The 13,635-nt window shown below is 52.1% G+C and overlaps 8 protein-coding genes across 8 annotated transcripts; 6 read left to right on the top strand and 2 right to left on the bottom strand.

The window, feature by feature from the left end:
- Positions 1-280: 280 nt before the first annotated feature.
- On the top strand, positions 281-1,361 carry gtmA (gliotoxin thiomethyltransferase; the record flags this gene model as incomplete). Its single annotated transcript, XM_056653528.1, has 4 exons — positions 281-674; positions 747-785; positions 853-909; positions 970-1,361. 4 exons carry the CDS (start codon positions 281-283, stop codon positions 1,359-1,361), a joined length of 882 nt encoding a protein of 293 aa, XP_056514595.1.
- Positions 1,362-1,693: 332 nt separating this feature from the next.
- On the bottom strand, positions 1,694-3,654 carry NUU61_002945 (uncharacterized protein; the record flags this gene model as incomplete). The annotated part of the gene is made up of 6 exons (XM_056653527.1): positions 1,694-1,789; positions 1,857-2,211; positions 2,271-2,652; positions 2,708-3,240; positions 3,346-3,487; positions 3,540-3,654. The coding sequence occupies 6 exons, from the start codon at positions 3,652-3,654 to the stop codon at positions 1,694-1,696; spliced, it is 1,623 nt and encodes a 540-aa protein (XP_056514594.1).
- An 809-nt stretch (positions 3,655-4,463) lies between these two features.
- mrpl4 (mitochondrial 54S ribosomal protein uL29m) lies at positions 4,464-5,382 on the top strand (the record flags this gene model as incomplete). The annotated part of the gene is made up of 3 exons (XM_056653526.1): positions 4,464-4,830; positions 4,920-5,086; positions 5,251-5,382. The coding sequence occupies 3 exons, from the start codon at positions 4,464-4,466 to the stop codon at positions 5,380-5,382; spliced, it is 666 nt and encodes a 221-aa protein (XP_056514593.1).
- A 451-nt stretch (positions 5,383-5,833) lies between these two features.
- Positions 5,834-7,643, top strand: NUU61_002943 (secretory pathway gdp dissociation inhibitor; the record flags this gene model as incomplete). Its single annotated transcript, XM_056653525.1, has 8 exons — positions 5,834-5,879; positions 5,932-5,956; positions 6,020-6,079; positions 6,139-6,166; positions 6,220-6,565; positions 6,635-7,189; positions 7,241-7,498; positions 7,555-7,643. 8 exons carry the CDS (start codon positions 5,834-5,836, stop codon positions 7,641-7,643), a joined length of 1,407 nt encoding a protein of 468 aa, XP_056514592.1.
- A 546-nt stretch (positions 7,644-8,189) lies between these two features.
- NUU61_002942 (uncharacterized protein) lies at positions 8,190-8,705 on the top strand (the record flags this gene model as incomplete). The annotated part of the gene is made up of 1 exon (XM_056653524.1): positions 8,190-8,705. One exon carries the CDS (start codon positions 8,190-8,192, stop codon positions 8,703-8,705), a length of 516 nt encoding a protein of 171 aa, XP_056514591.1.
- Positions 8,706-9,387: 682 nt separating this feature from the next.
- On the bottom strand, positions 9,388-10,007 carry NUU61_002941 (PaaI family thioesterase; the record flags this gene model as incomplete). The annotated part of the gene is made up of 2 exons (XM_056653523.1): positions 9,388-9,801; positions 9,909-10,007. The coding sequence occupies 2 exons, from the start codon at positions 10,005-10,007 to the stop codon at positions 9,388-9,390; spliced, it is 513 nt and encodes a 170-aa protein (XP_056514590.1).
- Positions 10,008-10,852: 845 nt separating this feature from the next.
- On the top strand, positions 10,853-12,022 carry NUU61_002940 (ATP-binding protein; the record flags this gene model as incomplete). The annotated part of the gene is made up of 1 exon (XM_056653522.1): positions 10,853-12,022. The coding sequence occupies one exon, from the start codon at positions 10,853-10,855 to the stop codon at positions 12,020-12,022; it is 1,170 nt and encodes a 389-aa protein (XP_056514589.1).
- A 155-nt stretch (positions 12,023-12,177) lies between these two features.
- Positions 12,178-13,074, top strand: NUU61_002939 (uncharacterized protein; the record flags this gene model as incomplete). Its single annotated transcript, XM_056653521.1, has 2 exons — positions 12,178-12,393; positions 12,448-13,074. 2 exons carry the CDS (start codon positions 12,178-12,180, stop codon positions 13,072-13,074), a joined length of 843 nt encoding a protein of 280 aa, XP_056514588.1.
- Positions 13,075-13,635: the final 561 nt, after the last annotated feature.

Here is a 13,635-nt window from a genome sequence, read left to right as displayed (position 1 = left end):
GGGTGACTATTCTCTCTCACGCACTCGCGGAGACATTCTCGGACACTTTCTCGCCAGATGAGTACCATGTAGGCGAATGTCTAACTGTCAAATTAGGGATGGGAAATCTATAAAGGCCCCTTGGAGTCCCGGTGTAAAGTGAGGGCCATCCATGATTTCTACATTCCCAAACTTATCTCGTACGATTATTTGACATCCACTTCCATCCTTTCTTCTATACTTCCTACCCCGTCACGGACTTTTCCCAAGCTTCCCAAACCCCAAGTACCGTCTTTCCACTATGTCTCCAAACCAAGAGTGGGAGAATATTTTCAAGGGCAACGCCTTTGTCAATCAATACCAGACCGGCGAAAGGGTCACCGGCACCTTTGCTCGGCCTCTGATCGAGCAGAGCAGGTTGATTGACTACACCAAGTCCAACCCGGACAAGCCTTTGGTGGTCCTGGATAATGCTTGTGGTACTGGAGTTGTCTCCAGCATTCTTCACCATGAACTGGACGACAGTGTCAAAAGGAACTGGCGGTTGACCTGCGGGGATATCTCGGAGGGCATGCTCGAGTGGACCAGACACCGAATGCAAGAGGAGGACTGGCAGAACGCGGAGACCAAGACGGTCGATATGCTGAAGACTGGATTGCCCAATGCGCATTTCACGCACGTCTTCACGGCTTTTGGTAGGACTCCAGATCTCACATAGAAAGCCCTGCTGCGACTTTTCGCTGACCATGATCGTCGTGAATCTTCAGCTTATATGACACTGCCCGACTCTTCGGCTGCTTTTGATGGTAATGCGGAATGCCCTAATGAGCACATTTTCTTGCATGAAAACGAATGCTAACGCGATCTCATTAGAAACTACTCGAATCTTGCAGCCCGGTGGAACAATTGCTTTCTCCACATGGATAGAGCGTAAGTCTTCTGTTCCCTTTGGCCAATTTTGCTGTCACGGAGTCACTAACTCAAGACCAGCCGGTTGGTTGTCCATTGTGAAAAAGGCCGTGGAAACCATACCAGGAAACCTGCCCTTTCCCACTCACCAGGAATTTCTATCAGTCATGCGCAACGGCGAATGGCACTCTGTGTCTTGGATTGAATCCCAGCTTAAGCAGCGAGGATTCGAAGACATCAATGTCCAAGCTGATTTCAAGAAAATCTCTCTTCGGGTGACGCAGCTCGTGGACATGACGATGGTTATGTTCCCGATGGTGGCCAAGTTTTTTTGGTCAGAGAAACAGCGGGAGGAAGACCAAAGCAAAGTTCGTCCGGCGCTGACCAAGTACCTGGAGGATATCTACGGCAAAGACGGGGATGTGCCGATGGACTGGACGGCTATTCTCTCGACTGCTCGCAAGCCATACTAGACGGGAAGGGTTGTCACTATCAGGTGCTAGGGGCCCACAGATACATGTATCAAGCATAAGAGTATAGCTCGCTTTACACCCAAGAGCCTACGTGAATGCCTGCAAATTTTTCTTTTTCTTTGGCAAGGTCATGGAGGTCAATTAATGCAAGACAAGATCTTGGTTTCTCATACATCGCATTTAAGCCCAGTAAATCAACGCAGCCTTGTTCCCCAAACGGCACTATACGACCGGCCACCACCCTGGAGCAACATTGCAGAAACCAGTGAACGCCATTGCTGATCGATTAATTAGTGTGCGCCGCACCCTGCTCAGATCGATCAATTTCAAATTCATGAGGCATGATGCGTGAGACCAACTGCGCGACTCAGGCCTCGGTTCGGGTCTAGTCGGTTGTCCAAATCCTCATATCGCAGAATGAACTCGCGCTGGGAAAACAAAGGAGAATCAGTATACCGGGTTCTTGCAAAACATGGACGGTCGTAAGGAACATACTCGGATCTTCTTCCAGCTGGTAGGGTCCCAAAGCAGATACACTCCGCGTTCGCTCACACCTCGTTCCACATCGACTGGGCCAGGGTATGTCTCATCGCGAGTCAACCAACACCGCTCGAGCTTGTGATACCGCCATTTCCGGCCCATCAACTCCTCTGCAACCAGCTCTTGCATGATGTCTCGGGGCATGCTATAGAAGATGTAGAAGAGCGTCTCGTCACTGAATCCAGGGATGCGAGACTGCAAGGGTTGGATGTTGGCGACGTTGTAGCAAGCCGGCAGGGAGAAATCTTGTTCCAAAGGCACCGCGGACATGGACGAAACGAATGGGGAAGCGAACGACGTGTGCAGAGGCCTAAAGCATTACAAGGTTAGCAAGGCCAGATCCATACCAAAAATCGAGGGTGTACGCACTCGGGCTGATTCAAGTCCAATCCTAATGTCATCAAATCCTGTCCAACAGCAAGACTCGCCACATCCGGACTTTCGCTATGAATCATGCGCAACAGTCCGGCCAGCCCAAACCTGTCAATCTCACTCATTTGCGCAAGAGGCGGCTGCTCAGCACTTTGGGTAGCCCCAGGCACCTCTTGTCCATCGCTCTGTTGCCTTTGCTGCAATTGCGGCGGGTCGCTGAAGTTGCGTTGACCGGTCATCAAGTTGTTACTGCTCAGCTCCTGTGGTGCGGTCAGCGAATGCAGGGCGTGTGATGTGATCGCCGAGGGAATTACTTCTTTCTCTTGTCCCAAAATCCCATTCGGTCCTTGGTTAACAGGCGACCGCGGCGTTCCTAGACCTGAGTACCGTAATCAGCGGGTTGCCCGTTTTAGTCTGCAATCTTCTTCACGTACCACCGGAGCTCGCCGCAGTAGGTGACATGATCCGTGATGGTTCTTGTCCGTTGATCGACGCGGCAATTAGGTTGCGATTCTGCGTGGACTGGGTCTGGTTCACACCGGAGAATGCCATGCCAGAGTTGTAGCTACCGAATCCCGTGTTCTGCATCATGGAGCCTCGACGGTCTTGGGCAAGGTCAGCGGCGACATTCCGGCCCAGAGGAGGAAACTCGTCGATGTTTCCTGTCTGAGGCTGGCTACCGGCACCCAGTTGGCTACTAATACCTTGGCCGCCATTCCGGAAATCGTCCAGTCGATTTGCGAACTGGGCGCCTGAAGGGAACATATCATCGTGTGCTTGAGACGGCTGTTGGCCCGGGAGCGATGGGGTCTGAGAAGCTCGAGAAGGGGGTTGCGATGTCGGAGGATGTTGTTGTCTCTGGACAGGTGTGTGCTGCGTAGCTCGTTGACTGGCGTTGGCCCACATGAGCTGCCCAGGCGTCTGCGATTGTGATTGTTGCGACGCGCCAGATAGAGATGGGAATTCCCTAAGTACCCCAGCGTTTATTAGCCTGCGAATTCTCACACTCGGGCAATTCGTAGACGCAACGAATCCGTAATGCCCGGGGCCTGGCCACTATGGGCTCACTTACGAAAGATCCAGCGGTGCTGCAGATTGAGACCCGCCAAGGCTTTGCGCAAAGCTGCCCATGGCTCCCATGCTGCGCTGCTGATTCCCCTGTAGACCGGATGTTCCGCCCACAGGAAGGTTGAAGTTCCAGTTAGCGGCGCCACCTAGTCCTCGAGCCCATGTATTAGCATCCACCAGTTGTTTCCAAATACTGACTGTCCCAGTCGACAAGGAGGTAATTAGCCGTACCGAGCTTTCCGTTTGGCAGTCGCGCAGAAGCTAATGTCGCATTTCGAGCCTGAGCTTGCTGTTGCGCGGGGAATCCGGACATGCCTCTGAGCGGCTGCGGACCGGGACCTGGCAGAAAGCACGGGGAGTTAGCATGATCTTCGGTGTCTGATAGAACGGCGCCCCTGCTTGAGTCGACAAGGCAAGAATGCATGGGGATTTCCGTGCAAAAATGTCTCGGTCGCAAATGAAGAAACTATCTGCACGAGGCTTGCCATTGGAGCACGAAACCCTTCCTTGCCCAGGATCCGGGCGATCACCTCGAAAACTCGAGCCCAGAAACACGACCGGAGCAAGTCTTGGGAAGTCAAAAGCATTCCACCCTGGTGGCAGACATGGAAAGGGCCCCCGAGGGCATTGCAGGAAAATGACGAACCTGGTCTATTCATGGTGAAGGGTTCTCGGACAACAAATAATACACAAGACCTCTGGGGCCTTCTGAGAGCGATCACAAGAAAGAGTTGGTCGAGTCTCAATCCAAGGGAGAATCCGTGGAGGGATAGCAATCCACAAAGGGCCCTCTCGACGCTTGATGCGGCACTGCTCTGCTGGAGGTGGAGTAAAGCGATTGGGCAGTTAAACGCGCGGATGCTGAGAAGCGCACACGCCAGTCTGGGGCAGCCGCGTACAGAGACGCTCTGAGAGAGTGTGTTAGTTGCTTCTAAAAAATATATAAGACTTTATTTGAAGAATCAGGTCCCAATAAAGGGCATCGCATGAATCGGATGAAAGTTTGACGACGTTGAAATGGAAGAGTGGTCGAACTTGAGTTGCCGCCCAGTCAGGTGATCTTGCCGCCCTTCGAAGCCCCGAAAAAAAGCACTGGCGTCCATCACTCCCTCCATCACCACCATGTATCGGCAGTGCATTGCACGGCTTGCCCGGCACAATGGGGGGCTCTTCTTGGCTGAGCTCCCTCCTCCATATCTGGCGCCTTCGCTCCACTTCTCTCCGCCTTGCTCCATACAATCCTCAAGCTTTTCTTCGACTGCCGTCGCCGCCAGCCGTCGTGGACGCGACTTGAACCGAACGCGCGCCGTATCAGCCATCCACCGAACGGGTCCGAGATTCAAACTCAGCGTATCCAAGTACCCATTGCCTAAGCCCGTGTCGGCGGAATCGATGGAGTCCCGGCCTATGAATCCTGACCATGGACTCTGGGGCTTCTTCCCTCCCACGCGTGAGCCATTGAGCACCCCGGAATACGACATTGATTTTGGTGAGCTTTTTGGACCTTGATTCTGTTTTCCATTCTGTCTATGTATTATCAGAGACATACACGGATGGGGCTGACTGAAGTTTAACTAGGCCGCCCCTGGGCCGTTCAAGAACTCCGCCAAAAGAGTTGGGAAGAGCTTCACCGGCTCTGGTGGGTTTGTGTCAAGGAACGCAACCGCATTGCCACGTCTGACTTGGAACGGCGGCGATTCAAGCCCGGTTTTGGTGACCACGAATCTGGCGAGCGCGATCAAGCGGTATGTTTGTCCACCATGGAGCCCTTGGCATCTTATACTTTGTCCTCTCTTGAGTGAAGGCACTTTCTGGGAGTCATTTCACTTCGAACATGGACTCTTCCACATCTCGTCCTCTTTCATAAGTTTTTCCAGTCGAGGACCGCTGACAATTTCTTTGCTACTAGATTCGAATTACCCAGAAGTCCATCAAGCATGTTCTGCGTGAGCGCTGGTATGCTTGGGAGGAGGCCAAGCGATTGTATGAAAAAGGAGTCCGCCCGAAGGTCGAGGACTACCTGGAGGATGGTACACCCTGATGGGGTCGGGACAATGCCAACCGACCTGGTATGAGTATATTCTCATGTAGCATTATCTTTCCCTTCGATTTCTGTTTGGGATGTGTTGTGTGTGTAAATTAAACCAAATCTTTGTTTCACTTGAGTATCGAGTCACCATGTGGCCATCGATCCTTTCTCAGGGGCTCAGCAGGCATCATAGATGAGCCACTGTCTTCAGGGGTAAACCGATCCTCCAGGCAAACTATGTACAAAAAAAGATCTATTAATATGGGCGACTTTACTGCGATGGTCACTGGAAAATCACTAGTGGTGGATCCCGTCAAATAGTCCCCTTTCGACTTACCGCTTCGTTGATCCGCGGGGACAAGCTACCAGGCCAACCTTCTGCTGCCTCTTCCTTTTTTTCCCTCCTGTCCCATCCCCTCCTTTGCATCCTCGATTACTATCCTGTCTATTCTCGATATCCACCATGGAAGAGATCGCCCCGGAGTACGATGTGGTGGTGCTCGGCACTGGTATGTTGCTACCCCGCCATCCATCGCCCCCAACACTGACCATTTCCTCTAGGCCTGACCGAGTGTGTGTTGTCTGGGTGAGCACTTCCTGATTCGACTCTACTTGGCAATGTTTCGTTTCTCATCGTGCATCTATCCAGTGTCCTGAGTGTGAAGGGCAACAAGGTCCTCCACATCGATCGCAATGACCACTACGGAGCGTAAGTAGACGGCACAGCTCCCCGCGATCCGGGACCGATGTAGCTGACTATAGTATTAGCGAGGCAGCCTCTGTCAACATTGAGACAGTATGTCTGTGGATAGAAACTAAGTGATACCTCTCTGCTGACATCTCTTGCAGCTGTTCAAGAAATATGGCAACGTCCGCCCCGGCGAGGAGCCCTGGAAGAAATACGGGAGGGTCAACGACTGGAACATCGACTTGGTCCCGAAGCTTCTGATGGCCAACGGAGAGTTGACAAACATTCTGGTGTCCACGGATGTCACGCGGTACCTCGAGTTCAAGCAGATCGCCGGCAGCTACGTCCAGCAAGGCAAGGGTCCCAAGGCGACCGTGGCCAAGGTGCCCTCGGACTCCGGCGAAGCGCTGCGATCCTCCCTGATGGGTTTGTTTGAAAAACGTCGGGCCAAGAAGTTCCTCGAGTGGGTCGGTGAATTTAAGGAGGATGACTCTGCCTCGCACCAGGGTATGTGACCAATCTACTGTGAATATGGGACACAACCGCCACTGGACCGAGACTCATTCGCTGGCGCAGGACTAAACATCGGCTCTTGCACGATGAAGGACGTTTACGACAAGTTCGGAATCGAAGATAACACCCGTGACTTCGTCGGTCACTCCATGGCCCTGTATCAATCGGACGAGTACATCACCAAGCCTGGCATGGCCGTCGAGACTATCAACCGCATCCGCCTGTATGTTAACTCGATGGCCCGTTACGGCAAGTCGCCGTATATCTACCCTCTCTACGGCCTGGGTGAGCTCCCCCAGGGCTTTGCTCGTCTGTCGGCTATCTATGGCGGCACCTACATGTTGAACACCGACATCGACGAGGTGTTGTACGATGACAGCGGAAAGGTTTCGGGTATCAAGGCGACCATGAAGGACCGTGATGACCAGTCCACCGCTATGAAATTCGAAACCAAGACAAAGAAGATCATCACCGATCCGTCCTACTTCCCGAGCAAGGCCAAGATCACTGGATATCTGTTGAAGGCGATCTGCATTCTGAAGCACCCCATCGAAAAGACCGACGGCAGCGATTCGCTGCAGCTGATTATTCCTCAGTCCCAGGTTGGGCGCAAGCACGGTGGGTACCCAAATGATGTATAGGCGTGATCTCCCTACTAACTCATTCCAGATGTTTACATCGCCATGGTCTCGGCCGCGCACAACGTCTGCCCCAAGGGCTACTACATTGCGATTGTTTCTACCATCGCTGAGAACGACGCGAACCACCATCTGGAACTCGAGCCCGGCTTCGAGCGCTTGGGTGAGATCGAAGAGAAGTTCATGGGCCCTCCGATCCCACTCTACGAGCCCCTGGAGAGCGGCAAGCAGACCAACATCTTCATGTCGAAGAGCTACGACGCCACGTCGCATTTCGAAACCACTACCGGTAAGCAGTATTCAATTGTTGAGAAATTGTTGGCCTTTGCTAATTCCCTGGGCCAGATGATGTGCGGGACGTGTACCGTCGCGCGACTGGCGAGGAACTGGTGGTTGAGGGCCTTCGGGAGGATCAGCAGCTTGCTCAGGAGTAAACAGACTGTTGAGCCTCGACCAGATAACCTCTTGCTGAGTAGATGAGCTGACTATATCTTCTCTGAACATGTTTTGATGTTCTCTGTTGTTGTTTTTTTTTTTTTTGCTCGCGCCTTGGCGGCGACAGGTTCAATCTACCTGCAACATAAACCTCTTCCTTGTTCCATATCATGATCACTTCATCCTGCGTATTTTTTTTATTTTTTTTTTATTTTTTTTTTAAAAAAAAGAGGGGGAACCCCCCATTTTGCTGGCCTGTCAGTCCAGCGGTGGTTTAGCGTATATACCTCAGCCTCAGGGACAATACCTGGTATCCTCCCTTGTAAATCAGGAGGGTCCTGCGATGGGGCGCAGTTAGGATCGACGCATGTCTATCATGACCTTTTCCGTTACCTACTGTACCAAGCACACCACCGCGTATAAATCACCCTATAAAGATGTGCCGCCAACCGCTTCGATAAACAGGCCTTTTTTTGTTCTCTTCTAACTATCCACCCCAACCGCACTGCCTTCGTATATAGATCTCATATCATCAATCCCTCACCATGAAGTACATCGGTCTTGCTATGGGCTTGCTGAGCTCTGCCCTCGCTCTCCCTCACAGCGCTCCGCCTCTCCCTCTTGAAACCTCCTCCGACCTACCGTCTAGCCTGCTTTCAGGCTGGCCTACCCCGACAGGCCCTCTTCCCAGCGACCCGCTGCCAACATCGAACGGGGTCGAGAAGCGCCGACTCGACAGCACTACCAGCGACACCGACACCAGTGACAATCCCGACGAGTCGAATGCCAGCATCGCCACGACGGTAACCGTGGGGCCTCCCGATGCCGTCAAGAAGCGCCAGTTCTCGTCTACCCTCCCGACGGACCTGCCCCTTTCACTGCCTTTTGAAATCATCCCGCCTATCTCTAGTGGCATTGCCCGGCCCAGCAGTACCTTTCAAAAGCGTCAGCTCGACGAGTCTTCTATCACTGTCGGCCTCGGCATCATTCAGACCGATGCCCCTGAGAAGCGCCAGGTCTTGGATCTGAGTGATCTGCCTGTATCTACTCCTTTGGTTTAGGCTATGGGACTAATAAGTAAATGAGTGCTCTTCTATCTCCACGCTTGTGCGATGCTTGCTGGAGTTAAGAACTCTACACCCTGGTGATCTGGTGACAAGGACTCCAGGAAGAGATTGTGTCTTTGTATAGTTGGTGGGTTTTGTGCGGGGGATTGTGGCTGTTGATTGATTCTTGTTCTCTTGTAACTATATAACTAGAAAGTATATACGGGCCATGGGCCATGGATATAGAAGGATCTAGGGTTTTGACGTGTATGGAGGTTATGCGGGTCCGGTTTTTTGTCTTTGGACTGCAATATACACTCTTCTGAACTGGCGTACACTCCTTAGATTTGAATGTTGCCAGAATGCTGTACTGAAAATTGTATTCCGAGTGTCATCCGCAAGAACTATACCCTCAAGTAATGTACACTTGCATCAACCAAATGAAAACTCGCTCCACTTAGAAGATGAGCATATCTACTATTCCTCCAGTCTTTATGCGAGATTTCATATGCTAAATGTCTTGAAATCTGACGGCAACTTCAAAATCAAGTAGGTATCAGTAATCGGTAGATCTATATAGAGTGCCCAAATGCATAAAATCGAGAAAGAAAAAAAAGAAAAAAAAAAAAAAAAAAAAAAAAAAAAAAGCAACATCTCTATCTGTCTAGCATGACAAAACCGCAATTCTCCAGGCCACTCAAATCCTCTGCGTCACCTCAGGATCTATATTGGCCTTCTCATGCTCGCCCACCACACACACGTCTCCACTGGCAGCCCGCTGGATCTCCGCCCGCAGCAGCGCCAATCTTTTACCAACATGCACCAGCTCGCAGACCAGCCGCACCTCGGTCCCCGTCGGCACGGGACGCAGATAGGTCACCTTGAGATTGCGACTGACGCCACCCAAAGCGAATTTGCCGGGTTCGGAGATACCCAGCAGGATCGTGGTCGATAATACATCGATCAGGGTCGCCGCACAGCCGCCATGGAGGTTACCCATGATATTGCTGAGTCCCGGGGTAATGGTAAAGAGGAATGCGACCTGGGCCGGAGGACCGCGGGTTGCGGATTCGAAGCGGAGATTGCAGCTATGGGGGTCGACGTCCCAGCCCTGTGTGCAGGGTGCATTCCGGAGTCAGCGCGAGATTTACATGATCAACTCTATACATGTATACCGCATAGGGGTCCTAGAAAGGTAGATATGGGAGGTGGACTTACCTCGGTGTTGCCCCCGAGCATCCGGCTGGCGTACTCGTAGACGAGTTCTTCGAATTCGCCCAGTTCCCTGGATGGCCGACCTAATGTGGATTCAGACATGGTGTGCGCAATAAAAGACGAAATGATATTTAGGATTAGATAGGGTTGGAATTGTCTATGAAGAGAAGAGAAGAGAAGCGCGCATGGTCACCCCACAAGGCTCGGATTGGACCTCGGCTGACAGGGCCATTGCTATGGTCGGCTTATGGACCTCACTGCCTTGCCATGTTAGACATATTAAATATATTCAATACATGGATATTATTCCAACCTTGAAGGTTTTGAATTGATTATTTTTCGCTATCAATATTAGTGTCTGCTTTACAGGTCTCTCATGCTGCCATGCCGAGTACATTGAAAGTGACATGCACATGCGACGACATATAATTCTTTGCGAATTCTAGCATCAATCAAGAGACCCATCCAAGTATTCTTTGCATTTCTCTTCAAGCCCTTGGGTATTTCAAGTAGGTATGGTCACTTCCCGACTGCAAGGGAACCTCCTTGTTCTCCTTGGAAGCACCTGACTTCGCGTCACGCGTGGCCTGAGGCGCCAAAGTCGCCCTCCCGCTCCCCGGCTGCGTATTTCCTCCACGCTCGGTGCTTGGACGAGGTAAAAGGTTGGGTGCCTTTGCTCTGTGATTCAAGCTGTGGAAACTTCAACCCATGCTATTTTCTATCCACATCTCAATTGCAGCCAATGGCATCACTCCCGGCTCAAACTGATTATTGACCGCGTCGATGGAAGCTCCTAATTTCTTCCGATAAAACGGTCGCAAACTCGAATTCAACGGTCTTCCATAGGAAAAATATCCCCACGCCACATCTGTCGACGCGCCCTTTTCTTTCAGTTTATCGCCCCTCGACTGTCGCCGGCGATTCAACCTCCCAAGCCAATCGCAAAGATGAAAGACCCACGGGCGTCGAAGAGGCGGAAAGTCTCGGAAGAACTTGGCCAGGATGAAGATGGAGACATTGCGATGGAAAGCGACAGTGGAGATGTCTATTCGATTCCATCATCACCAACCGGCCGAACGCCTGGTGCTGACGGCGAACTTTCCACTCGTTCGAAACAAACATCCCGACGGCGATCTACCCGAGGCGGAGCTGCATACGCACCAGAAGCGGAGGATGAAGATGAATCGAACGAGGGACAAGTCACAGAAACGCCTTCGAGAGCGGGCGTCCGCTCAAGTGGACGACAGCGAAAAGTACCACAAAGATACGAGGAGGACGCCGCCACACCATCGTCGAGCCGAAAGCCAGGTACCACACCTTCGAGGAATAGCCGCGCGACAAGAAGCGCACAGAAGCCAAGACGGGACTCGATTGTGGATGATGCCGAGATGGATGTCGATTACGAACCTTCGCAACCTCAAACCGGCTCGATCACGAGGACCAGATCCAGGAAGAGTACACCGAAGCCCAGATCGAACGGCGCGAGCAATGGGAATGTCTCTCAGGATTCTCACAAGGACCAATCTCCTTCGCCGGAGTACAATGACGGCCTTGACGACCTAGTGGCAATCCAGCTCCAGCAAGATCTTTACCAGAACCAGCCCGAGACGCAAGAAGCAGTAGAGACACTTGAACCATCTCCGGACTATGTTCAACGCCTTCAGGAATTGTCCCATGGTCTTGACGACCAAGCACGCGTGCTTACAACTGCCATCCTCGAGAAGCTATCTGGGAAACGGCAAGTTCCACTTCGAGGGCTGGAGAGTGAATATCACAAAGCCCATCACCTCGTCGAGCAGACGGTCACATCTGGCGAGGGCAACTCCATGCTTCTGCTTGGATCAAGAGGGTGTGGGAAATCTGCCATTGTGGAAACGATCATTTCTTCTCTCGCCAGGGAGCACGGTAACGATTTTCACGTTGTCCGTCTGAATGGCTTTTTGCATACAGATGATCGTCTGGCTTTGCGGGAGATGTGGCGCCAGCTTGGTCGGGAGACCCATACTGAGGATGATGCGGCCAAGGTCAACTCCTATGCTGATACAATGGCAACCCTCCTGGCACTGCTGTCGCACCCGGAAGAGCTATTTGGGGCCTCGGGGAACGGGGGGCAGTGACTGCTGCCAAGTCAGTGGTGATTTTGCTGGATGAATTCGATCTTTTCGTCACTCATCCCCGGCAAACTCTTTTGTATAATTTATTCGATATCGCCCAGGCGCGGAAAGCACCAATAGCAGTGATCGGGCTCACAACCAAGGTCGACGTCACTGAAATGCTGGAGAAGCGTGTGAAGAGTCGATTCAGCCATCGTTATGTCTACGTTCCGCTCCCCAGATCGTTTGACACCTTTTCGAATATCTGCCTGGCGGGACTGGATCTCGACGAGGGCGAGACCGGGCAACTTGCTGAAGCTCTCGACTCTCGGCGTGGTATTATCGAGTCGCATGACTGGAAGAAACTGCTCGAGGGATGGAAAGAGTATCTACAGGTATATCCTGAGACCATGTCTACATTTGAATCCCTTTTCTAATATTCTTCGCAGCATCTATGGAGTGACAACGGGTTCCAAGCCCATCTCAAGCGGATCTACCATCAGACCAAATCCGTGAAGGAGTTCTTCACCAGCGCCTTACTCCCTATCAGCGACATACTTCACAGCACCTACGCAGCCGATGGAAGTGCGCTCCAAATCCCTACACCCAAGCGCTTTACTTCGCAATCCTTGTCTTGCTCCGACCCACCCCCTCTCCCATTTTCAACCTCGATCACGGCATCGTCGAGCCCGTCATCACTGCCGCTGGCCCTGTTGCTGGCCGCAACGCGCTTGACAGCACTCTTTGACCCGGGACTCGACGGAGCCTCGTCCCAAACTCTCGCGCCGCTCGCGCTGTCCTTTCCCGCTGCCTATGCAGAGTATGTCCGGCTTTTGACCTCGGCGAAGATGTCTGCATCGGTTTCGGGGGCGGCTGCCACGCCCGGTCGTGTTTGGGGTCGTGATGTTGCTCGCGAGTCATGGGAGAAGCTGGTTAGCTGGGGTCTTGTCACTCCTACGGGTAGTGGGAATGGCACAACCGATGGACAAATGTTCCGTGTGGAAATCAGCTTTGAGGAGGTGGTGGAAATGGCCGGCTCTGGCGGATCGCTAGGACAGTGGTGGCGGGATGGCTGATGTTCTGGCTTGGGTTCTCAATGTGTGGATTATTCCGAAGACATTTTGAAACTCTGCAATGGTTAGCCATATATGGAATGACAGGCGAGCGTTGGGATGGACTCTGGGGTGTGGTCACCTCAGTCCATATCCATAGCCATTACATCCACGGATGCATTACCAAGCTTCACACTCTGACTCAACAATTCACTTACATACCACTTACGCCGATCGAGGAAGTTTAGCAATCGAGATACACTCGTAAGATTCCTAGCTACCGATCATTACTGGCTGTTTCTGATGACGGATCCCACCGATATATCCCATCGCCACTTGGACTCTGCCGAGGTTAGACCCTCTCATCCTGCCCTTTTCGTAGTCATCGACACAGTACAAAGGTATGTAAGCCCAACCTCCCTCTGTGTATGCCTCTATGTATGTTTCTATAAGGCACCAGCCGCTGATCCGCTGATCCATTCATCCTACAGTAATCCTGACAATAAATACACCTAGGCACCAATGAAGTAGTGTAAGAGCAATCACTTAAAGCTGTGTCGTACTCTCGGCAGATCGGAGACCCAA

Source organism: Penicillium alfredii, assembly GCF_028826965.1.
Source record: "Penicillium alfredii strain IBT 34128 chromosome Unknown utg000004l_segment0_segment0, whole genome shotgun sequence".
NCBI lineage: Eukaryota > Fungi > Ascomycota > Eurotiomycetes > Eurotiales > Aspergillaceae > Penicillium > Penicillium alfredii.
Note: the sequence above shows the minus strand (reverse complement) of the source record. Positions and strands in the feature narration are given on the sequence as shown.